Source organism: Bufo bufo, chromosome 3, assembly GCF_905171765.1.
Source record: "Bufo bufo chromosome 3, aBufBuf1.1, whole genome shotgun sequence".
NCBI lineage: Eukaryota > Metazoa > Chordata > Amphibia > Anura > Bufonidae > Bufo > Bufo bufo.
Window position 1 is genome coordinate 271,158,302 of NC_053391.1, and position 15,522 is coordinate 271,173,823.

General features: G+C 41.8%; 1 protein-coding gene across 1 annotated transcript in view; it reads left to right on the forward strand.

Annotated features, from left to right (window-relative positions):
* The window catches only part of NAV1 (neuron navigator 1), a 689,603-nt gene that overhangs the window by 200,630 nt on the left and 473,451 nt on the right, over positions 1–15,522 (forward strand). The window contains 2 exon segments of the mRNA XM_040424146.1: positions 6,871–7,009; positions 11,986–12,265. Of these exon segments, the coding sequence (XP_040280080.1) occupies positions 6,871–7,009; positions 11,986–12,265 (419 nt within the window).

Sequence of the window (15,522 nt, forward strand, 5' to 3'; positions counted from 1 at the left end):
GCGCTGCACACCTCCTCACGTCATGTCCGGTGCGACTGGAAGTGACGAGGGTAGGGAAATCTCACGAAGTAGGGAAGTATAACATTACACCGGCCTTTGGGGTGTGTGGGCTGGTAACTACTTGGTTGGATAGTCAGCCAGCCTATGCCATGATGCCAGCAACAAGCAGTGTTTTTTTTTTTTTTGGGGGGGGGGGGAGCGCCACAAGGTTAGCTCGCACAGGGCGCCTGAACACCTAAGGCCGGCCCTGGGTGTGCCGTCGGCTAGTAATTGGCACTGTGGCGACCATAAGCTCGCCCTCGTTCCCTGTGGTGTGTGTCTGCCGCTCAGCTAATCGGGGAAGTAGGCATCAGTCAACCGCCCCCCCCCGCCCGACCTGACGTGCAGGCCTCGTCTAACTCCTATCTACACAAGGTGGGCACAAAGTAGCTTGAAAGCGGACATGATCACCATGGATATAAGTGATGCTCGGTTAGGATCCCATATTTCTCTATGTTAACGCCGTCCTGTCTGACCAAGGCAGAGCGGCTCAGATTAGCTGAACAACTACACCTGCAGCTATTACGTGTCAATAGAGCGTCCAGATGTCAAAACTGACTAATCCCCAAGCCTTGTGATATAATAAGGGCCCCATAATGCCTATGCATGACATCTAGATAACCAAGCCATGCCGGGTACATGATACACTGCTGTGCATAAAGACAACCATTTATTATTTAATTACATTTTACTGCTGTTGTTCTATGGTGTATAAAGGCTAGATTAACACATACTATGTCATATATCCATCTTATATGTTAATGGTAGCCACTGTGTACCTCCAATGGACATTGCAACACACATAGAAAGAACCCTAACAATAATTGATCTAAGCATTTATTACAGATTCAAGGCATAAGTGTATTCGGATGGAAGGGTAGCCTTTTCCTTTATACTGGAGAGTATTAATAGATGGGGTTTAAACGGTTGCAACCCATGAACAAGATTGTGCTGCTTCTAGATATAAAATGTTTTGCCACCTCTACCAAAGTTGCTTTCTCTGACAGTATGGCAGGAAGTTCACACGTTATGCTACTTTTACAATCGCGTACTACAATTTGCTCACGTGTGCTGCCGGAAGTCCGCCCTGGCCCCATTTACTATAATGGGGACCGGACGGAGATCCGGCCGCAGCACAGCAAACAAGCCGAGAGGTGGCTGAGCAAAAACCGCTGCACACTGCATTAGGAAATTATTCAGATCTTTTCACTTTTTCACATCTTGTGCTAAAATAAATAAAATAAACATTTTTCCCCTTATTTTGCACTCAATGCGCCATGACGACAAAGTATAAACAGAATGTTCAAAATCTTAGCTAATTTATTATAAAGTAAAAATGTAACTATTGCACTGATGCTAGTATTCAGATCCTTTACTCAGTACAATACTTAGTTGAAGCACCTTTGACGGTGGTTACAGCATTCACTGTTCTTGGGCATGATGAAACAAGGTTTCCACACCTGGATGTGGTGATTTTCTGCCATTCTCCTGTACAGATCCTCTCAAGCTTTGTCAGCTCTGGCTTGGCACTCAAGCACATCCAGAGTTCTACCTAAGCCACTCATGATTTGCCTTGGCTGTGTGCTTAGGGTCATTGTCTTTGGGGGTAAACCTTAGGCCCAATCTGAGGTCCAGAGCAGTCTGGATCAGGTTGTCTTTAAGAATATCTCTTTACTTTGCTTCATTCAGCTTTCCCTCAACTATGACCAGTCTCCCTGTCCCTGCCACTGAAAAACGCCACCACAGCATCATACTGCCATCAATGCTTCACTGTAGGGATGGTATTGGGCAGTGTCCGGTTTCCTACAAACATGATGCTTAGAATTGAGGCCAAAATGTTCAATCTCATTTCATCAGACCAGAAAATCTTGTTTCTCACAGTCCCAGAGTCCTGATAACAAAGACTGAGTAGATAAATAAACATATTTAGAAGACCTTTATCTGTCCACCTTTACCTGCTAGTAAATTACCTGCTAGAAGTTACAGATACAGATGTAGCCAATGTTATCTTGACATCAAATAGCTTTAAAATGACAATCTGGGTGCACCTGGAGTTATGATATTACTGGCTACCTCTTTAATTGTGTTCTTTTGATATGTTATTAAAATCTAAAATGTGATGAAAGTTTGTGATTTTAAGGTTAATATGTGTATGACCTTGAAAATTTTGCTCATGCTCAGACTTAGAAATGTCATTCTCTTAAAGGGGTTATTCCATTAAAGAAAATTAAAATCATATAGTACATGACAATATCTTTCTATAGAGAGCGATACGGATTGTGTCAGGATCTGTTCTGTTCAGGAGTTTAATCGCTTTTGTTTGCGATTGTGTTCAGTGTTTCCGATTTTTCCATCCGGATTTCATGCATTTTTCAAGAAAAACTGAAGAACCTACATCTCCTGGCAACTATCAGTGAAACATGCTGGCATCTGGATGCCTTCTATTTTTCAAATAAGCCCCATGCACTTCTATGGAGCCAAGGCTGAGTGAAAAACACACAATATAAAACATTGTGACTTTTCCTGAATGCAGAGATGATACATGAAAAACGATGCTCGTGTACACAGACCCATTAAAATAAATGGCGTAAGGGGGAGGAACTTGCACTCCTAGTACTTGAGCCCGTGAATATTTGTAGAAAAAACCACGCACACTCTTGAGAGTTTAGATATGCCACCTGGCATATCTAAACTCTCAAGAGTGTGCGTGATTTTCTCTACAAACATTAAAATAAATGGGTCAGGATTCAGTCCGGACGGTATGCGTTGCATCCGGAATGAAAACTCGCTTGTGTGAAAGAGCCCTAACAAAGCTAGAACCAGCCCTGTCCCTCACATGGATCCAGAGATCTCCTGATTCATTGCTCCAATTGCTCTGGTAGAATGTCTTAAAGGGGTATTCTCATGACGCCGTTTAATACTTTACCTGCTCCCGGCGCGCTGTCCACTTCCTGGTTTCGGCACTCGGCAGGGGGCGGGCTCCATCTTGATTAATGTCTTCTCCCGGCCGGGCCGCGTGCTGTACTGAACGCGCACACCGAGACCGCGCACGCGCCCTGGTGACTTCTTCCTGGCAAGTATACTATACTGGCCAGGAAGAAATCACCATAGCGCATGCGCGGTCTCGGCGTGCGCGTTCAGTACAGCGCGCGGCCGGCCAGGAGAAGATAAGAAGTCGTCTGCGCACACGCGGCCACCGCGATTCCTGAGAAGAGCGGTGGCTGTAACCAGGGGAGACGGAAGACAACAGTCAGGTAAGTATAGGTGTATTTTCTTCTATATTTAGAAAAATGATCACTGTTAAATCATTAACAGATTTAACAGTGATCATTAAGATGATAATACCCCTTTAAGGGTGGCAGATCAGGGGCATGTCCTTTCTAGTACATTAGCGTTTTTCTTTTCCGGTATTGAGTTCCGTCATAGGGGCTCAATACCTGAAAAAAAACGCATCAGTTTTATCCTAATGCATTCTGAATGGAGAGCAATCCGTTCAGTATGCATCAGTTCACTCACTGTACGGTTTTTGGACGGAGAAAATACCGCAGCATGCCCTAAGTGTTCCGGAAAACGGATCCGGTTTTGCGGTCTGCGCATGCGAAAAAGATAAATACCGGATCCATTTTTCCAGATGACAACCGGAGAGACTGATCCGGTATTGCAATACATTTGTGAGACAGATTCGCATCCGGATCCGTCTACAGATGGTATCCATTTGCATACAGATTGCCAGATCTGCGACGGAACTGCCTGCCGGAATCCAGCACCGCTATTTCTTGTAAACCTCACTGAGGTGGTCGCACTAGCTCAGTTTAGGGTACTTTTACGTACCCTAAACTGAGCTAGTGCGACCACCTCAGTGAGGTTTACAAGAAATAAGGAAAATAACATACAGCAGGTGGCACTATACAGATACATTTTATTGAAGTATTCAGATCCAGGTGCTGGTTTGAAAAATGTAGAATATTTTTCGTGACACAACCCCTTTAAAGTTTCACTTATCTGAATGGCCTTGTTCCATACTATAGGTTTGCTGCTGTCCCTTCCCTGCACTCCTACTGAAAACCACTGCAGTTTTTCTATAATCATGATCAGTTGCCTTATTGGCAGTATAGGCTTCAGTTTGTAGCCTTCAAAAGGACAGCAAGAGAATTCTGGAACATTGGCATTTAACAGGTCAAGGACTCAGGACGAGAATGCTTGTCCTAAACCGCTGTAACTTTACATCCCAGGATGAGCATTCTCGTCCTGTGGTCCTTCCCCTTCCCATTGTGCAATGCCGATATCATCGACAGGGGCCCGGCTGTTACTGACAGCTGGACCCCTGCTGCATCCACCGGCATCAGTGACCGCGGCATAGAGGAGGTTCGCGCTCCCTCTCCTGACCGAGGTACCTGTGCTGCAGTGACGGGTACCTGATCGTTGCAACGGCAGCCTGAAGACTTTTAAAGGCCTTGGGGCCTGGCACCTACGGACGCCTATGAGGCCCAGCCCCCAGGCTGGGTCTCATAGGCAAAGTATGAGTGTATTACACTGTGTAATACACTGATAGTCAATGCAGTATCATACAGATGTATTGTACTACATTGAAATAGAGAACAGGCCCTGAAATGTTGAAGTCCCATAGTGGGACAAAAAAAAAAGTGAAATAAAAATGTTTTTAACAATAAAAAAAAGTTAAGTTTCAAGTAAAAAAAAAAAGCCCTTTTCCCCGAAAAAGAGACATATAAAATTGTAATAAATAGAACCCCCCCCCCCCAAAAAAAATATAAAACACCCCAGACATATTAGGTATTGCTGCGTCTGTAACAACCTGCTCTATAAAAATATCACATTATCCACCCCGTCTGGTTAACACTGTAAAAAAAATAATAATAATTATAATAAAAACTGTGCCAAAAAGCCATTTTTGTCAAGTCATATGTACCCCAAAATAATACCAATCAAACCTTTATCTCATGCTGCAAAAAATTAGACCTAAAAATAAAAAAGATATGGCTTTCAGAAAATGGAGACACTAAAACATAATTATTTGTTTCACAAATGCTCCTATTGTGTAAAACCAACATATATTTAAAAAGCCAGACATATTGGGTATCGCCGCGTCCGTAACAACCTGCTCTAAAATAATATCACATGATCGAACCCATCTGGTGAACGCCTTTTTTTAAAATAAAAACTGTGCCAAAAAAGCAATTTTTTACCACCTTACATCAGAAAAAGTGTAATACCAAGCAATCAAAAAGTCATATGTGTCCCAAAATAGAACCAATCAAACCGTCATGTCATCCCGCAAAAAATGAGACTCTACCTAAGACAATCGCCCAAAAAATTAAAAAGATATGGCTTTCAGAAAATGTAGACCTAAAAACATGATGTTTTTCTTTCAAAACTGCTTTAATGGTATAAAAAAAAAAATAGAAAAATTAAGTATCGCTGCGTCCTTAACAACCTGCTCTCTAAAAAAAAATCACATGATTTACCCTGTCAGGTGAAAAGCGTAAAAAAATCAAATAAAAACCGTTCCCAAAAAAATCACCTTACATCACAAAAAGTGTAATACCAAATGATCAAAAAGTTGTATGTAACCCAAAATAGTACTAATCAAACCATCACCTCATGCCGCAAAAACCGAGCCCCTACATAAGATAATCACCTGAAAAATTAAAAAATATGGCTTTCAGAAAAAGGAGATACAAAAACATGATTTTTTTTGGCAAAAATGCTTTATTATGTGAAACTGAAACAAAAGAAAAATAAAAGCAGACATATTTAATATTGTCGGTTCCGTAACAACCTGCTCTATAAAAATAGCACATGATGTGACCTTTCAGGTGAACACCCTAAAAAAAAAACTAAAATAAAAAACTGTGCCAGAACAGATTTTTTGGTTACCTTGCCTCATAAAAAGCATAATATAGAGCAATTAAAAATCATATGTACCCCAAAATAGTACCAATAAAACGTATTACTTTATCCCGTAATTTCCAAAATGAGGTCACTTTTTTGGAGTTTCTACTTTTCCCTCCAAAATCCATGTGGCGCTCCTTTCCTTCTGCGCCCTGCCGTGTGCCCATACAGCAGTTTACGACCACATGTGGGGTGTTTCTGTAAACTGCAGAATCGGAGTAATAAATATTTTGGGTGTTAACCCTTGAATGTGTTACAGGAAAAAATGAATTAAAATGGAAAATCTGCCAAAAAAGTTAAATTTAAAAATGTCATCTCCCTTTTCCTTTAATTCTTCTGGAACACTGAAAAGGTTAACAAAGTTTGTAAAATCAGTTTTGAATAACTTGAGGGGTGCAGTTTCTACAATGGGGTCAGTTATGGGTGGTCTCCACTATGTAAACCCCACAAAGTGCCTTCATAACTGAAGTGGTCCTTAAAAAAGTGTAGTTCGGTAATTTTCTAAAAAATTTTTAAATGTACTTCTAAAATTCTAAGCCTTATAAAATCTTAAAAAATAAAATTACATTTACAAAATTATGCAAACATGAAAGTGGACATATGGGAAATGAGCAGAGAAATGAAAATTTAGAAAATTGCAAATTTTCTAAATTTTCTGTAAATTTGGGATTTTTTAATAAATAAAGGTGAATATTATAACGACTAAGGTTTTCCACTATCATGAACTACAATGTATTGAGAGAAAACAATCTCAGAATGGTTTGGATAAGTAAAAGGATTTCATAGTTATCACCACATAAAGTGACACATGTCAAATTTAAGGAAAAACGGCCTGGTCCCTAATGTGTTAAGTGAAACTTTTGGGAATAATTTACACAAGTTGTTATCACTGATAACTACATACCTGTATTATTTTCACAGTTGGGATGAGAGCAGTTCCATAAGCAGTGGTCTGAGTGATGCTTCAGGAAACCTTAGTTCCGAGGAATGCAACGCCAGTTCTTCTCTTACCTCTTTACCATCCACGCCAACTGCATCGCGACGAAGCTCAACTATTGCTGTAAGAATGAACATAAAAACACTTTCATTTGGGGTTCTGTATACACTAATCTAAAATACACAGCGGTCACACTAAATATTTAAAATAGTTAAAATTCTCTTCATAGCATTTTTAAAGGAAGTGGCACGGTGGTTTGCTGCCAGGAAATTTGCTGTTAAACCAGGAAAAATCACTTTGTAGGTATAGCTGAGCTAAATGTAATGATAGCTTTTGCTTAGTCACTCTGTGCACCCTTGTTCCTCCTGCTTCCTTTGCCAGGCGCCTGCATAATTATCATGCCTAGTCCTGTCAATCAAGTAGAGGGAGGCAATGGCAGAGGAAGCAAGAGGAGCAAGGGTGGCTTTGGCTTTGGCTATAGCATATAGATTAAGCTAAACGTGAGGAGAGAAGAGAAAACGAGGCGGCACTGCCCCCACTGATGCGACCGCTGTACGAGTCAGCTGCAAGCATGTGGTATGGGAATATCCAATAGGTGGTGCTCAGCAATAGTAAGCGCAAGGCAAAGTTCACCATGTAGAGAGGAGAGAATAACAAAGTTGCGGCACTCACCAGGATACAAGCGATGTCTTTATTGAAGCTTCCTTAGAAGTTGTAACATTGGGGATCCAGGGGCGGACACACTGTTGCAGGCGGCGACGGCCGTTTCGCGCGTGGGATCGCGCTTCCTCAGGCCGCTCAAGCTATTTTCACACCTGCGTTAGGTGCGGATCCGTCTGGTATGTGCACAGACGGATCTGCACCTATAAATGCAAACGCTGGTATCCGTAAGTCTAAGTGTAAGTCAAACGGATCAGTCCTGACTTACATTGAAAGTCAATGGGGGATGGATCCGTTTACAATCGCACCATATTTGTGTCAATTTAAACGGATCCGTCCCCATTGACTTACATTGTAAGTCAGGACGGATCCGTTTGGCTCAGCACCACCAGGCGGATACCAAAACGCTGCAAGCAGCGTTTTGGTGTCCGCCTCCAGAGCGGAATGAAGGCGGAACGGAGCCAAACTGATGCATTCTGAACGGATCCGCATCCATTCAGAATGCATTGGGGCTAAACTGATCCGTTTGGGGCCGCTTGTGAGAGCCTTGAAACGGATCTCACAGGCGGACCTAGAAACGGCAGTTTGAAAGTAGCCTTAAAAGTACTTTTTCTTCTTGAATTTAGCAATATTGTAGTGTAAAATATCTACAAAATATCTGAAATACCCGATAAGGAATTCTACCTGGTTTAACAGTGAATTTGCTGTGAGGGACTTTCTTTAAGAAGTATTTTTGGCTAAGGTAGGGAAAATAATTTGTGGTATTTCAAATTCATAGTACATAGGCATTTATGATGTTTAAAACTTATGAAGTTTTGGATATTATATGCATATTTATTTGTGTAATCTATAGATGTACAGTGGCATGCAAAATGTGGGGCACCCCTTGTCAGAATTACTGTTGCTGTGAACAGTTAAGCAAGTTGAAGATGAAATGATCTCCAAAAGACAAAGTTAAAGATGTCACATTCTCTTTGTACCTTAAGAAAAAACTGTTTTTTATTTTCATCTTTTACATTTTCAAAATAACAAAAAAGGAAAAGGGCCCGAAGCAAAACTTTGAGAATTCTGTATGGTTAGTACCTAGTACCCCCTTTGGCAATTATCACAGCTTGTAAACACTTTTTGTAGCCAGCCTAGAGTCTTTCAATTCTTGTTTGAGGGATTTTCATCCATTCTTTCTTGCAAAAGTCATCCAGTTCTGTAAGATTCCTGGACCGTCTTGGCTGCATTGCACTTTTGAGGTCTGTCAACAGATTTTCAATGATGTTCGGATCAGGGGACTGTGGTAAAACCTTCAGCTTTTTTAGGTAGTCTGAGATTTTGAGTTTTTAGGATCATTATCTATGTGTAGAAACCATCCTGTTTTCAACTTCAGCTTTTTTACAGTTGTGTTATATTTGCTTCTTGAATTTCATTGAATCCATTCTTCTCTCTACCTGTGAAATGTTCCCTTGCCATTGGCTGCAACACAAACCCAAAGCATATGTGATAAAAAGAAAAACAAAACAAAACGAGCGGCACTCACCGTTGATAGGCAGGTAACTTTATTCCATGGCAGGAGGGGGGTGCAAAGGTTGCAGATACAGCAGCAAGTAAGCAACAGCCGTTTCGCGCGTGTATGCGCTTCTTCTGGCCAGAAGAAGCGCATACACGCGCGAAACGGCTGTTGCTTACTTGCTGCTGTATCTGCAACCCTTGCACCCCCCTCCTGCCATGGAATAAAGTTACCTGCCTATCAACGGTGAGTGCCGCTCGTTTTGTTTTCTTTTTCTTTTTATCACATATGCTCACTGCAGCTACAAGCTGAGCACCTCCGTGAGGCACCACTCCTCGGCAGTTGCATCCTGACAATTTTAGGTTTGGTGTAGTGCCACTGGTTATCTGCTCTACATTTTACTCAAACCCAAAGCATGATTGATCCATCCCCATGCTTAAGAGTTGGAGAAGTCTTCTTTTCGATAAATTCTGTGCCCTTTTTTTCTCCAAACATACCTTTGCTCATTGTGGCCAAAGAGTTCTATGTGACTTGTTTCCAAAATGCATTGGGCTTGTTTAGATGTTCTTTTGCACTTCTAAAAGCTGAATTTTGTGGTAAGGACATAGGAGAGGTTTTCTTCTGATGACTCTTCCATGAAGACCCTATTTGTTCAGGTATCGATGAACAGTAGAACAATGTACCACAACTCGTGATTCTGCTAAATCTTCCTGAAGGTCTTTTGCAGTCAAGCGGGGTATCTCATTTGCAACAATCCTACAAGCAGCTTTTTCTGAAAATTTTCTTGGTCTTCCAGACCTTCTCTTGACCTCCACTGTTCCTTTTAATTGCCATTTTTTTTATTACATTTTGAACTGAGGAAATGGCAACCTGAAAACGAATTGTTACCTTATAGCCTTCTCCTGCTTTATGGGCCTCAACCATTTTCATTTTCAAGAGTGTTAGGCAGCTTCTTAGAAGAACCAATGGCCGCTGTTTAGAGGACTTTGAGTAGTTATAAATCCCACCGCACTGGCCACACTCCAGAGAAATTAGATTTAGGTGAAGCCACAAAAGTGTGCTACATTTGCAGACTAATGAGAGTCAAATTTTTCACCCTTGCTTGCCTGGTCAAGAGTTCCAACACACTGCCCGGGCTACACCCCAGGAAAAATTAAATTTAGGCGAAGGTGCAGAAGTTTCCTACATTTGAGGATTTTCAGTCAAATATTCCATATAGCAGCGGAAACCTTGCCACACCATGGATATATACCAACCACACATAGGACATACGCAACACACTCAAACATAGGCAATGTGCCACACTGGATGTATATCCACCCCTGAATGGAGGGCCACAGGTACTGTTTAATCATATGCAGATTCAGGATAGGAAGGCTTACTTTCCTACTTTCATGTCTGTGAGAGTGGGGACACCACACTGACTGAGTAATCTCCTGTTACTGCCACTGTGCTACCTTAACTGCATGCTGTGAGCTGGCCACCAGAAATTCACTTGCTGCACAGAGTGACATGCTAATGCTGGTAGAAAAGTTATGGGTAAGGGGGACAGAGGTAAAAGTAGAAAACATTAGGTCACCCTTTAATCTAGCTATGCAGCCATGAAATACACTGCTCAGTTTATTATATGGTCATATGAATGAGATGAAAAGTGCTATTTATAAATTACGCTTTGTGCTGCACAGAGTTTGTGGGACTGATGAAGGAGCACTCTTGGTTTGGGGGCACATTTGGGGATTCATCAACTCCCCAGTGCAGTGGGTCAATCCAATCTTAATAAGAACAGAAACCGACACAGATCAGTGCAGCTCTATAAACAGTAAGGCAATGCATCACAGATAATAAAAATATTTGGTTGAATAAGTTCAGGTTTTTTGGGACTGAAGGCCCACAAGCCATTATTTGTAAAAGGTAGTTATATTATATATCTATTTTGTGACACTCTGGTAATCGTTAGCATTTGATAATTTGGCACTTGATTGGGATTGTAAGTGTCACGCTTCGGTGTGGGAGGGAAACACCACACCGAGCATTGGAGGGAAAGGGGAAACAGGGAATCGGGCCTGAGAACTAGGGAAGATAGATGGACACCTCCTAGTGAAAACCATAACCAAAATCCTGACTGACTACTAGTATGAACAGACCCCAAAGGTAGGTGAGATCATACGCAGGAATACCTAGACTCCTATCTAGCCCAATAGGACCCTGGTACTAATGGCAGGGACGAGACTACCTGTTCCTCCAAAAGGAAGTACGAACAGGAGTCTACTTCAGCCCTAATACAAACAATAGGGAAATGCAACACACAAAACCCAAACAAAATACAAAAAGGGAAGGGAATGACTATGGCTATGGCTATGGAAGCACCAGGAACTCAGCCGAGATCCAACTACAAACTATCCACAGCTACAGAAGCTTTAAACCGCACAGCATAGTGGGAGAAGCAACTATAAATAAGGAAGGTTAAATGACCACATAAGCAACACCTGGAGGCAAGGGGTGTGGCCATTACCAGAAACAACACAGACACCTATTGATCCACAAGGGAAACCTGTCAGATCAAACCACGTGTTGCCAGTCTCACAGATCTCCTGCCACTCACTGTTTCCGGGACATCTGTATGTCTCGGTACGTCCATGACAGTAAGGTTCTGTTCATACTGTTGTCATGCCTTCTGTTTTTACAGGATCCATGAAAGATTCATTATCATCCATTTTTCTCATCAATTGGGAACCTTTTTTTATAATGAGCTCATCAGATATCCCTTTTTACTGGAAATAATACAAGTGTATGCTGGTATTCTGATATTTTTGATAATCAAAAAGGAAGTTGAAGGGTTTTACTATTACATTTTCCAGAAATAACACAACTCTATTACATGTACTTTAATATGTTAAGCAGTTAACAAAACTTGCATTAAAGGTCTATACTTCCCCCACAGCTACGCACGGATTCTGAAAAGCGGTCACTGGCCGAGAGTGGATTAAGCTGGCACAGTGAATCAGAAGAACGTGGTCCTCGCAAGATGGAGTATGACAGTGGAAGCTTAAAGTCAGAGCATGGTTCATCCCGCTGGCGCAGAGAAAAGAATGATGATAGTCCAAAATCTGATATAAAGAAACCTGTCAGTCTGGGACAGCCATTGCGGAAAGGAAAAAACCCACCCGTTGGTGTTACATCGCCTATCACTCAAACTGGACAAGCAGTTTCCAAAGGAGGAGGTAGTTCATTAATCATTTACAGACTAAATACAAATATACTTCCTTGCGGAAGCACATACTGCATATAAAAACTGATCCTTACTATGTCAAACCTTCCACATTCCAGATGTAAGGGTGCCTTTACACGCTGCATATTTTGTGGCAGAAAATTCTGCAACTGAAAATCAGTTTCATTCATTTGAACGGGACAGCAAGCACATGGATTTTCAGTTGCAGAATTTTCTGTCACAAAATCTGCCGCGTGTGAAGGCACCCTAATCTTTCCTGCTGGGCTTTGTTTTCCTGACTGCGGTAGTGACATGACTGTAAAGAGTATGTGACCGCTGTAGCCAATCTGCTGAGGTGAGTGATTGTCTGCAGTGGTCATTTGTGGTGTACAGGCATGTCATCATTGCAGCCAAAAACATGATGTAATGGTTGCAGTGGCAGAGAGGGTCGGAGGTTTCAGGGTAGTGAGTACAAGTTTTTTTTTTATTATTATTCTGATGCCTTCCCTGCTTTAAAAAAAATAACTTTAACAAACCATGTAAACCAAATTTTAAGATTTTTTTTTTTTTCATTTTCCATGTTGCTATGTATATTAGAAAATAAATATATCCTGAAATTCTGAAGTATTCACTCTGGCCACTAAACCTCTGTACAGATCACTTTTCTGCAGTAATCTCATAATCATCACAAGCAGCATTATAAAGATTGGTATATATTCTATAAAAGTATTGGTACATGTGTCTTGATTATTGAATTCAGGTATTTCATTAAGTCCCATTGTCACAGGTGTATAAAATCCAGTCCCTAGTCATGCAGCCTGCTTTTACTAACATTTGTGAATGAATGGGCCGTTCTAAAAAGTTCAGTAAAGTCGAGCATGGTATTGTATTGTGATGTCACTAGGGATGAGCGAATCGACTTCAGATTAAACATCCAAAGTCGATTCACATAAAACTTTGTTCCAATACTGTACAGAGCAGGAGCTCCGTACAGAATTAGAATGTATTGGCTTCGCGAAGCGATAGCTTCAGCTCATCGGAGCCAATACATTCTAATACTGTATGGAGCTCCTGCTCCGTACAGTATTGGAACAAAGTTTTATGCAAATCGATTTTGGATGTTTCATCCGAAGTCAATTCGCTCATCCCTAGATGCCACTATTTCCCTCCTAGATATTTTACAATCAGCTGTGAGTGGAAGTATTTAGAAACCACAGCACCTCAGCCACAAAGTGGTAGACCACATAAAGTTACAGAGCGGGGGCCCTGACTGCTGAGGCACGAGGCCCACATTCAGCAGGGGATAAATAGAAGTTTGCCTTTAAATTTGGCTATTTGTGTAAAGGTAACAGTCTGTGTGCAAATTTTGGTAGACAGCACTTGTTGAATTTAGCACAGGCATGGTATCACATTTTTTAGACAATTCCTATGATAAATAAGGCCAAAACCCAACTTACTCCACAGTAATGCCAACAAACAACTGGATTTCTGAAGTTATAATAACTTTGGCCTGTTGCAGACAATTGAGGACAAAACCAGTTTGATAAATAGGTCGACATTTATTATGTGATTATTTGGCGTATTAAAGGGGTTTTGCCATCACATACAATAGGGGCATATCGCTAGGATTTGCCCCCATTGTCTGATAGGTGCGGGTCCCATCTCTGGGAACTGCCACTACAACGAGAACGGAGTGTGGAAATTAATGGAGGGCGCACTGCGCAGCCGCCCTCCATTCATTTCAATGGGGCCGCTGAAAATAGCCGAGCTATTTCCGTCTGCCCCATAGAAATGAATAGGAGCAGGGGCAGCGCGGTGCGCTCCCTTTCACTTGTATGGGAGCAGCGTTTGGTGGCGGACGGACCCCGGGAAACCCTGAGTCCTCCAGCCACCACTCTCCCTGCTCCGTTCTCTGCTCTGGGCAGCGAATGATCTATCCTGTCCATAAAGAGAATCAGATCATCGGCATATAGGCCAACTCTGTCTTCCCTGCCTCCTAGGGTCACCCCGCTGTAGACCTCATCCCATCGCAGTCTAAGAGCTAAATGCTCTATTCTAGTCCAGCAGGTAGAGATACAGTCTAAATCAGGGTTAATATACATAAATCTAGCTCCAGCAATTAGTGTAACCCTTAAAATTAATAAGCTTTAATTGAATATCCTTAAAATAAATAAATTAGACACACAGACCAAAAATCACTGAGAATAAACTCAGATGGTTCCACAGCAGGCAGCTACAAAGATATCCTGAGGGGTGGGGAGAACTGTCCCTATAGTCTCGCCCTAGTCTAGTGCTCAGCCCAGGGATGACCACTGATGGTGGGGACTCCCTGTCCTCGAACCTGGACTAAAAAGATCCTACAACAGCCTTAACACAGTGGTAGTGGTTGAATAGGTGCCTGTAAGTGGAGGATAAGAAATGAAAAAACAAAAAAAGAAATACTATACATATACTCTCCCCTATAAAAAAAATAGGGTAAATTGATGGACTCTGTATACAGCCCTAGTACTGTATTATGACAGTCAACAAGGTACACAGTGCATCAAGGTATATGTAGTAAGTTACACCCTATAAGTAGATAGACGTAAAAGAATACTCCAACGCGTTTCCCCCACTATGTGGGATCATCAGGGGGTAAGTAACTCAATTGATATCATAGATATCGGATACCAATATTGATGTAGTGATATCCGCAATTTGGGTGCGGACCACCAATAATAATGTATTAGTGTCCGTTATACATTAATATCGATGATGAGGGGGCCATTTGATAATAGCAGGAGGAGATCAGTCTCATTTGGACATAATGCAGACCATAGCATAAAGGAGTTGATATCCCATGAGGTTATAATTCCATAAAGGCATCTGTGGAGGAGAAAAAAATAATATGATATAGAACACAGCAGGTTCCAAAACTTCACCTCCACCAGTGACCACCATTATTAGAAACCGAAACTCACAGTCTCCAAAAACATCAGAGAAGTCCAAAGAGTAGCAAGATGGCATCAACACATTTAGCTGTCCTAAGTCATAAAAAATATAAACTCAGTATCACCAGAGGTAGTCAGAGTAATGAAGACTCCTGGGGGATGTGTGTCCCTACTTACGATTAGTCGTCCATCTCTAAGGTAGAGCGTCCCAGCTCCTCCAGAGGCCCGCTACCGTATGCGCCCCATGTCCCCCTTTTAAATACACTCCTAATAGTCAGAGTTCCCGCCCACAGACAATGCACTACAATGCGTCCGCATCGCCTACCAATTGCCGTCACTT